This window comes from Danio rerio, chromosome 4 (genome assembly GCF_052040795.2).
Source record: "Danio rerio strain M-AB ecotype USA chromosome 4, GRCz13ab, whole genome shotgun sequence".
In the NCBI taxonomy this organism is placed as follows: Eukaryota; Metazoa; Chordata; class Actinopteri; order Cypriniformes; family Danionidae; genus Danio; species Danio rerio.
In genome coordinates this window covers 69,836,933-69,847,620 of record NC_141024.2, presented here as the reverse complement: position 1 = coordinate 69,847,620, position 10,688 = coordinate 69,836,933, and the positions used below count along the sequence as shown (strand labels likewise).

General features: G+C 39.4%; 1 protein-coding gene and 1 long non-coding RNA gene across 2 annotated transcripts in view; one reads left to right on the top strand and one right to left on the bottom strand.

Annotated features, from left to right (window-relative positions):
- LOC147845268 (uncharacterized) overlaps positions 1 to 10,688 on the bottom strand; it is a 143,731-nt gene that overhangs the window by 15,146 nt on the left and 117,897 nt on the right. The gene's annotated exons all lie outside the window — the stretch shown is intronic.
- Positions 1 to 10,688, top strand: part of LOC148682386 (uncharacterized) — a 104,326-nt gene that overhangs the window by 76,554 nt on the left and 17,084 nt on the right. The window contains exon 8 of the mRNA XM_088650223.1: positions 8,974 to 9,361. Within this exon, the coding sequence (XP_088506349.1) occupies positions 8,974 to 9,361 (388 nt within the window). The remainder of the gene's footprint in view (positions 1 to 8,973; positions 9,362 to 10,688) is intronic.

The following is a 10,688-nucleotide window of genomic DNA, read 5'->3' as shown; positions in this document are numbered from 1 at the left end:
TCGATTTATAATCAAAATCATGACACCCTTAATATTTTCTCAATTAGTGTTTATGTATGTTTACAATTCTGAAATGCATGGTGATGCGTGGCGCAATGCAGCGCATGGCTGATTGGCGCATCTGGGGCCTCATGTATCAATGTTGCGAACGTACTAAAACTTTGCGTACGCCAGGTTTCACGCTCAGAATCGCTCACGTTTGGATTTACGAACGATAAAACGAATGTGCGGATGTTCGTCACTTTCATGCCTGGCGTACGCACATTTCTTGTGCGTGTCTGTTTTATTTCCATTGGCGACTCCTAGAGGCAGTTGTGTTAAATTGCACTCTACAAAGTGTCTTCGAGCAGTGCAATGGCAGCTGTATGAGACGGGTTCATCCGCATGTCTAGCAGGTTTAATAGGTTTCCATGCCATGCAGTGGACCAGCCAAACATTAAAGCACAATTTGCAGCGGTCGCCGTTTTTCCCAGTGTAATCGGAGCGATCTACTGCACGCACATTACGTTAACGACACTATCGAAAGATGAATTTGCATGCGTGAATCAGAAACATTTCCGTTCAATAAATGTGCAAATAAAATATGATGCACAAACTTATTAATGATTCCTACTTGTCTTCCTCGTGATGGATAGTAGGTAAAATCTGATATGTAGCGGGAGAAAAAAAGAAGAATGAGTTTATTAGACGCTGGATTCGAACCGAGTTCATGCTCGAACGTGTCAAAACATGTTGACATGCGTTTTACGAGCTGCGCCACTCAGACTATTAAGGTCACTACAACATTTTGCACCTATAGATCTCACTATGTCTTTTTTAATCCACTCAGTGCGATGTTCCCAACTGTGTTAACCGCATCAGCTAAACTCTCCCACTCTATTTTTTTTTCTTTTGTTATTAATTCCGGAAGACAAACTTGCAAATAACACCGCTTTTCCCCGGTCTACCTCCGATAGTAGCGCCTCCAATCCACATTCTGTTCAAAGTTTCTCTTTTCGCTTGCTTTTGCCGTTGCTTTTTCATTGGGTTTTGCCAAAGTAGAGGGAGTAGGGGTGTAACGATTTATCGTTGTACGATTTATTGCGATGCAAAAATGTCACAATATGCATCGTGGCGTTATGACGATTTGATTACGATATGACGTCCGTTTTCACTTATTAGTTGAGCTGTTCTCACGTGAACTACGTTCCACCTGCTGTCGCACGTGAGTTCAGATTGCAGCAGCAGTAATGTTAGCAGACCAAGATGAGTGGAGCTGAAATAGAGGATGGCCCATCCTCTCAAAATCAGACGTCTGGCAACATTTCGGTTGTACAGTCATTGCTTTAGACTCGTCCGCTTTTTGACACGCATACTGGGTCAAACATCCTAAGTTTTAAAGTCTTCACAGTGATTTACATACTTTGCACAGCGACGTGGATACCTCCTAATGGTGTTGAAAGAGTCACATACTGTATTTATAAGGTACAATTCACCCTAAAATATCATTCTGTCTTCATATAATGATGTATATGCAAAATCACACATGACGTGAGCTGACCGTGAGCTGTTACAACAGAGGGCGGACTATGACGCGCGCGTATGGCAAGCCGTTTTAGCATTTAAACCTTTGTTCTGACTATCCATAAATATATTTAGAGATATCTCTAATTATATTTTGACTATACATAATTATAATTCGACTAGTCAGAATGACAATTAGAGATATCTGCAATTACAATTGTACTAGTACGAAATCAGATTGGAGATATCTGCAAATATATTATGACTAGTCATATTCCTTCATTGACTTCCATTGAAAAATATTTGCAGATATCTCTAAAGGAGTTTTAACTAGTCACAATTGTATTTCGAGATATCTCTAAATGAATTTAATTAAATATGAATTAAATACCTGGAAATGTGGATGTTTTTTGCACACACAAAAAACGCAAGTGACCAAGCAAAGCCTTAAGCTCTTACTGTTAAATTCAATTGAATAGAAAGCTTATTTTTTTTTGCACCTTTACTTAAATTGTTCCTTAATTTTGTCTCTGTCATTTCAATAATATTTTTAAAGAAGTTTTTAAATAGTTTTATTTTCCAGAGACAGGCCTGTTTAATTTATTTTCTTAAAGAAGGTTCAGTTTAACAAGTTGAAACAAAAGAATTACATAAAAAATAGTTGACTTGGTAAAATTTGCATTTCAGTTCAATTTTCAGTTTTTGTTCCAAATATCGTGATACATATCGAATCGTGAACATTATATCGTGATACACATCGTATCGTGAGCTGAGTGTATCGTTACACCCCTAGTCATTAGCATATTCATATGGAGGAGGAGGCGGGGAGGGGTTTTGCGCTCGTGCATGTTGCGCTCAGTTTCACGTTAAATCGGATGTACAAAGAATATGCGTGGGATTCGGCGTACGCAGTGTTTCAAACATCTGAATTTTTTTCTGCGTACGCACTTTTACAGCTTTGTGCGTACGCAATGTTTAGTATGATTTCCACGCAAGTCTTCGTACATGAGGCCCCAGGCCCGTAGCCAGCCTAGTGAAAGGGGTGGTTCTTTTTTCGTAAAAAGTGGACTGTTTTTTGCAGTTATTCTCCTCAGTGTCTATTTAACTATGAGATTTAACTTCTGCTTTTTTAGTGACATTTTAAACAGTACTTTTTCTGTTGCTGGATTAGCTAGTCAGATATCGTCATAATCACAGTTTTTGATGTACTAAAAACATTTCCTAAAAAATAACTCATTTTTAACATACAAATTTATTACATCATATATATATAAAAATAGCAATCTGTTAAAGTTTTAAAGCAAAAAAATTGTAGCCTACTGTCATTTATTAGACAAAAATCTAACTGGTCAGCACATTCAACTGTCCTCAGTCACAGTTTGGCCATTTCAATAAAAAAGTAATAATTAAAACATAATAATTTTAATAATAATAAAACAATAATAATGAATTCTTCAGAATTTTTATGCCTCTTTGGTAAAAAAAAAAAAAAAGGACATTTAAAAATTCCTGGATATCAACAAAAAGCCAAAATAAATTGAAATGAATTTAATGTGGTCCACTTCTGGTGCTTCACATCTTTTTGTTGCTCATTTTTATTTCAGAAATAAGGTCCATGATTTAGAATCAAAGTTACCTGTAAAATCTTTTCTCTGTTTAAAAACAATACAGCAGTGAAAGAAGACTTCTCTGACATCAGATTATAGTCGAAGCAGCAGCCGACAGAGGACTCCAATTGGTCTTAAAGCCCTTTTCAATGGACTTTTTTTCATTATATATGATGATATTGCTGTCAAAATAGGACAAATGTGCTCATGTATGGGACAAATTCTGGACGTTTTGTCAGAAGGTCCCAGCTAAAGGCCTGAAGATGCAGAATATGTGTTATGCTTGTAGTAAACATGTTTTTAATTGAGTTTTGTCTGTAAAAGCGCACCTACAGGTGTTTCAGACGCAGGTCAGATTCTCTCCAGGTCATATTTTATTGAAGTTAATTGTTAGACTTGTCCAGTTTCATCTGGAATGCATCATAGATCACCTTCTGAAGTGGTTTGAGCGTCCAGCTTCAGCCTCAGAAACACAGACGTGACGAGATTAGCGCCTTTTGCTGTGAAGTGACATCTGACGGCTGAGGACTCTGCTTGCCATTAAAGCCTTCGTCCGACAGTTATTTAAAAATAAATTATAATAATGGCAAAAAATAGGGAAAGAGAGGTCATGTACTGGACAAGTCAATAAATATACAGGACGTCCCGGCTAATGCGGCTAGTTAGCCTAGCACCTCATGGATAGGGGCAGATTTTCATCTGTTAGGAAGTAAGTAGCGTTAGCCTTACCCCGTTTGGCAGTCTTTTCAAGCATATGTTCAATATTTTGCGATAATTATGCCGCTGCCTGCCTTTTGCTCTTTTCGACCCACAGAGTTACTCAGTATAGATGTCACATCAAAGATTTAAATGTTACCACTCATGTCACCTGACTCGGATCACATTATTGTGGCTCCATGGGATTCGACTTACTGGCCAGAGTTATTTAATATATATTGTAATAAAGTGTCATTTTAAATAACATGACACTTTATTACAATATATATTAAATATAAATATATGATTTTAATTATAAAATAAATATGTTAGGCCTTTATAGTATTAAATTACACAAAATAATTAAAATGACAAATTCTGGACCTTTTGGCCGTGGGAGGTGGTTCGTTTGAACCTCCCGAACCCCCTCTGGCTACGGGCATGTACTCCTTTATATAATTTCAGAAAAGTATTCTTTGCAAATCCTAAATAGGGAAATCATATTAGTTCAGTAAAGTTAGCTACAGATTCGAACTAGACACTTAGTAAAAGTAAGACTATTAAAACAGCCAATTTAACAAACCTCAATACTTTTTTGTTCAACAAAAACATTATAGATGTGTTAAATATGACTGTGTTGTAGAGACTACACAGGATTTAATCTGAAGAAGGCCATACTATTCCGACTATCATCTGAATTCTTATTCTTAGTTTTTAGATTTTCTGAATGACATTATTTTATCTTTAACTCTCTGTTGATTATTCTCCTCTTAAATACACAGAGAAAGACTCCTGCGGAAGCGACTGATCACCACACTGTTATAAAGATGGCGTTTATTAAAGTGGAGAGCGAAGACCTGAAGATTGAAGAAACATTCACAGTCAAACAAGAAGATCCGCAGGAACAAACAGGTTGGTTTTCTTTCTTAAAGAACAACTCCGTCATCTGATCCTCATTCAGATCTGCAGATCTACACAAATGAAGGAGAATTTAATTAATAATGCAAATTAAAGTAATTTTATTTTCCATACACAATTTAAATTTTTTATCTTACAGTTCAATAATTCTTGTATTAAAATGTACAATTTTTAAATACACTTTATATGTATTTGTTACACAATCTTGTATATTTTAATATAAGCAGTCAGATATATAACCAGAAAGAGCTGCGATTGGCTCTAACGCGCTGGCTATCACCGATAAGTGACGTAGAAGCTAATAAACGGCAGCAGCTATCACAGCTGATCCATGATAGATGCGTAGAAGAAAACGCTATGCAGACACGTGATCGTGTCTGGATCCACAAGTATCGCTATAACAGCCAAATAGGGGCTTCTGCTGTAACTCCAGTGTCAGTGAATGACTGTCCAGCAAACACACGCAGTAAATAGTGCAGAGTTTCTGCGTTTTAATTACTTGCACTTGCCTCCCTCACCATAGTATTCGACCGAGAGTTGCGTATATGAGATAAATGACATCAATACGCAATAACCGGTTAGGATCTATTAATGAATCGTCATTGTATCTCAGCGGGGCCTGACTCCTCTCATGTCTCAGTACCTCGACACAATCTCGGAAATATTGAAGTTTAGCCATGATGTAATATGGCTTACCGTCCAAGCGTCTCGGTGCAAGACTTCGATGCAGTCAACAAGTATGTCTTTTTCCAGCTGTAGCGATTCTCCTAGCAGCCTCGACACCGACATCATAGAACTTGATCCCTCTGTCTCAGCTACGCCCAGTATCTCAATGTTGCATCTTCTCCGTGTCTTCACAGTTTTCTCTCATCATCTCTGTTTTCAAATCGATTAGCACTGTTCGCAAAGTTGTCACTTCATCTTCCATGTCCTTGATCATATTCTTCTTTTGGTTTATCTGAGTGTATTGCCACAGTGCTGTTTATTATTTCAGTTTTGACTGCTTGTATTTCATTTTTAAGGGAGCTGAAGTCATCGGCAAGTGCATTATTTAACTCGGACTTAATCACCTCTAAAATGTCCGTCTTTAGTGAGAGAAGAATCTCCGATGTCAAGTCCATCGAGTCCATTTTCTCTGGACTGTCCGGAGGAGATAAGGTCACTTACGAACGGGTGACGGTGGAACTCGCAGACGAGGCGGCGTTAAGCCATTAGCTCGTATATCTACTCATTTCTTATTTTAGAAACACATTCGAAGCAGAGATCACACAGTGTTTTATTTTACAAACCAGACAAGTCATAACCCTAGGATCTATTAACGTCGAATTGTCCGCGTCTGCGGTGCTCTGAAAAATCAATTAATCTTAATACCCCAACTGGTTATCATGGTTTAAGTACAAAATAAAAGGGGCAATAAAACGGTATTGACCATACACTATTATCAATAATGATTAAAAAAGTTTGGTATGAAGTATAAAGTGCAATGGTATTATTAAAATGTGGCTGCTGAGTGCTCGCCTTGGTTAGTATGCCAATATGCTTAGGATATAAGTTTGTAATTTCCAATGGAGGCGCTCGACTTGCGTTGCAAAAAGGTAATAACGCACACATGGTGTGCACATTTTCCAGGCGCACCTAGAATGTCGCGAATGCACTGCGATTCATGCAAGTAGAACTAACCAATCTGCTTCACACACTGTTTGGAATATACACATTTCAGTAATAGCGGTAGACTAAGGAAGCTTTCACATTCAACAGAGTACGGCTGCAGATTTGCACTTGCACCTTGAGGCTTGCACGTTCGGACTTGCACGCTCAAGCAACTGCGCTTCCTCTGCAAGTGACGTCATTTACAATCGCCACCTGTGGCCGCTTGCATGAAAGTTCTTCAGTAATTTAACTTAAGGGTGTCCCTGAGGGGGAAAATCCCTGAGGTAAGGGATTTCATTAAGATCGTTGCAACAAACTTCTTATTGGTCACCCTTACCCAAGTGCTTTTTTCTAAGCGTTTCACTGTAGTTTCTGGCAACATGAGGCGACGGGCTCATAACGGATCACAACGAACCACGAATGCTTGCCTTACATCAGCTCTGCAGTATTGTTACACATCAGTCGAGACGTTCTCTTATCGAGTCGATCTCGACATTATGTGTGAAAGACCTAAAAATACTGAGCTGGGATCATGTAGAGACTTTTGAAGCTGCACTGAAACTTCGATCTCGTGTGGATGCACTCCTGCGCAGTTGTGCTAACTTATCACACCTTGAAATGTTTAAAATAAAAACTCAAATTCAAATTTGCTTTAGACAGTTGATTTATTCATGACTGTAGAAGAAGATTTTGTGTGTCTATTTAGACCTCATATAAATAAATAAGCTTTGCTGGTATAAATGTTAATAGTAGACTGCTTTGGTAAATTTACATTAAAGCATTATAAAAGTATGATGAATACACAAACCACTTTTGGGGGGGTTGGGGTGGGGGAGGGGGTGTAGGGGGGTCAGTCATGGTATACAACAAAAGTACTTAGAATTATTTGACAACATCGCCACTTGCAACCCAAACTAACTGGAAACTTACTCTCGGTTTATTTGATATTTGTGTTGAGAGCAAGTGACGTGACGGGAAAGTGCAGGTGTCGATTGTAAATGACGTTACTTGCTTAGAAAGCGTGGGTGCCTGAGAGTGCAAGCCTGAAGGTGTAAGTGCAACTCTACAGCCAGACCCTTCTCTTCACACTAGCACTTTTGGTCCGCACCCTGGTTCATTTGACGTCAAGGTACGGTATGTTTAGCTAGTGTGAACGCGTCTTCTAAACTCGGCTGCACAATCGTGAACGGTTCCCAAGTTTGCCTGAAAGAGGTGGTCTGGGGTACGGTTCGTGCGAACTCTGGTATGGTTCACTTCTAATATGAAAGCAGTCGTACCAAATAACGGAAGTGAACTGCCAACTGTACATTAAACTATCGTTTTCATAACGTTCTTTCATTTGTGTGTCTGTGTATTACCTACCTTGGTGACCAGCGGGACTGACCCAGTGCAAACAGTGATAACGACTGAATGTCTCCACCAAAAACAACTTCTACAGACATCGCGTGAGGTTCTGAACCTTTTTTTTTTTTTTTTGGCGGCAGTTAGCCGCTAGTGGGTCTCTGTATTCGGGTTTTTGGTAACAAAACCAAAGGATTCAGTAAAAGGAGAATGACCATGATATGTGTATGTCTCCATTTTGCCGCTTTGCTTTCGTGGCTGTCACCTAGCAACAGTTGTACACAAAACAGCAGCTTGATGACGCAAACATACCAGAGTTCAGTAATAAAAAATACGGTGTGAACACAAACCAGCCGAGATGGTGGCAAGGGGGGACAATCGAACTTGGGTTCAGTCCAGACAATTGAACGAAGTGTGAAGCAGTCTGATTACCTCAGACAAACACAGCGCTCCCAAACACTGCAGTGCTTTTTACTTTTCTTCTTAAACTTGTATCAGAGCTGCAGCATTGGTTTGTCCACTTGTCATCCTCTGAGAACGGCAGATGGTCGCCTAGTTACAAAAAGTTACGGAAATCACTTGCTCACGCTTTTCACCTGTGCTTTTTGGGTATCGTCATCGCCACCTTAGGTCAGAATAACAACAAATGCGAAAATGACTGTGCTGGCTAGCAGCAGTAAGGAGATTGTAAATAATAAGCATGTAAGGATGTCGCCAAAGTGGCTTTTTGGCTTCTTTTCTTGTGCATCCCAGCCACTAGTTTCTCATTTCTTAGCATAGGTTAGTCATCCATCTTCACAATTTGTAATGTTGCAGTATGTATTTGGTAAATTAAAATAATAAAAAAATTACAATATTCCTAAATGGATTGGTACAAGATATTCAATAATTATTGATACCGGATGATATGAAACATGATATCATGATCAATTATTTGTTTGTTGTACCCTTGATCTAGCGTGCATCCTTTGGTTTTTCTATGGCTGAAAACTTTAAATCTGGTTTTGATGTTAGTTGTTTGTGCCTGACTGGTGTTTGTTTGTCTTTTTTGTTTTAGACTTGTTGGTGCCGAAACAAGAGCAAGAACTTAAGGAAATAGAAGAGAAATGCCAGTCATTAAAAACGGAGGAAAAATACACCCCAAACCAAGAAACTTCATCACTGGACAATTCTCAGAAAACCAAATCTAAACGTTTTCATTGTCATCACTGTGGGAAGGCGTACAGTAAAAAAGCACACTTTACCTTACACATGAGAGTTCACACCGGAGAGAAACCTTTTACCTGCCAACAGTGTGGAAAAGCTTTCATACAGAAGCCAGCTCTCGATGTCCACATGAGAGTTCACACCGGAGAGAAACCCTTCACATGCCAACACTGTGGAAAAGGATTTACTCAAAAAAACGATGTTAACAATCATACAAGAATTCACACCGGAGAGAAACCTTTCACATGCCAACAATGTGGGAAGAGTTTCCGTATAAAACAGAAATTATATTGCCACATGAGAGTTCACACCGGAGAGAAACCGTACACCTGCCATCAGTGCGGGAAGAGTTTCGCTCAATATCCAACGCTTAGTAACCACATGAAAGTTCACACCGGAGAGAAGTTGTTCACTTGTGAACAGTGTGGAAAGAGTTTTGCGTATAAACATAAGCTTAAAATCCACATGAGAGTTCACACCGGAGAGAGGCCTTACAAATGCTCACTGTGTGACAAGAGTTTCATTCAGAAACTAACTCTTGACATTCACAAGAGAGTTCACACTGGAGAGAAACCGTTCGCTTGCCCACAGTGTGGAAACACCTTCACTCAAAAAGGAAGTCTCAATGTCCACATTAGAAGTATTCACGGGTCCGCTCGGAAACAAAAGCCTAAAGTCCAACGCAAGACCTAAGTGGTTTCGGCTTATGCCGGGGGTGTCCAAACTCCTGTGTCCTGCATAGCTTAGATCCAACTTCCTTCAACACACCTCCCTTGAAGTGTCTAGGGCTGCGTCCGAAACCGCTTACTACTCAGTAGATACTGCATTTGAATTGAAATGTACTACTCGGCCGTTAGAAAAGTACATGCTATACAATATGAATGTGAGCAGTATAAATGGAACTCGGACGTACTACATTCGTCATTATGTCATGGTCACGATCATATCAGTTGCGTCGCTTCACTCGCATTCATGAATTCTCTCGTGGGGCATCATGGCATAGAGCAGCATGCAAGGGATGCACACTTCAGAATCTCACCGGAAGTCATCCGGGTACTTGTCGCATACTTATTTTGGAGTTCTATGAATTTGGACATGCTACTCGACTCGCATACTGATTTTAGCGTGCTATATAGTATGGAAGTATGCGGTTTTGAACGCAGCCTAGTATTCCTAGAAAGAGCTTGGTTAGCTGGTTCAGGTGTGTGTTTAATTGAGGTTGGAACTAAAATATGCAGGACATGGCCCGCCAGGACCGAGTTTGGACACTCCTGGTGTGTACCTTGGATACAGGTCATGTTCTGTAATAACTGCCTCAGGTCTCGGCCTTTCTTTTTTATTAAATAACTGGTTTTCTAAATGGACTCAATTCTACCTGATGCCTTTTAACAGAGTGTCTGTTTACAATAAACATTCCAGTGTATTGAGTAGAGCTAGGCAATGATTAGCATAGTTGTATATCAGTAATAATGTCACGGCAATTCGTAAGTTTGAGTAAGTTGCCAATTCATATGAATTCGTACGATTTCATTTGTAAAATTTAGTACGATTTGCTCACCCACCTAAGGACGGTTGGGTGTGATGCCACGGCTTCTTTGGGTTTGGGAGCGGGATTTGGTGCCACGCCTCTTTTTAAAAATTGAACCACTAATGTCGAGTTCAGACTAGCATTTTTTAAAGTGGTCGTGTCACGGATGTTTTCACACTGCATGACTATCTGGGTTAGCGTTATGTCAGTGCTGTGTTTACACTGTAGAATGGATCGGC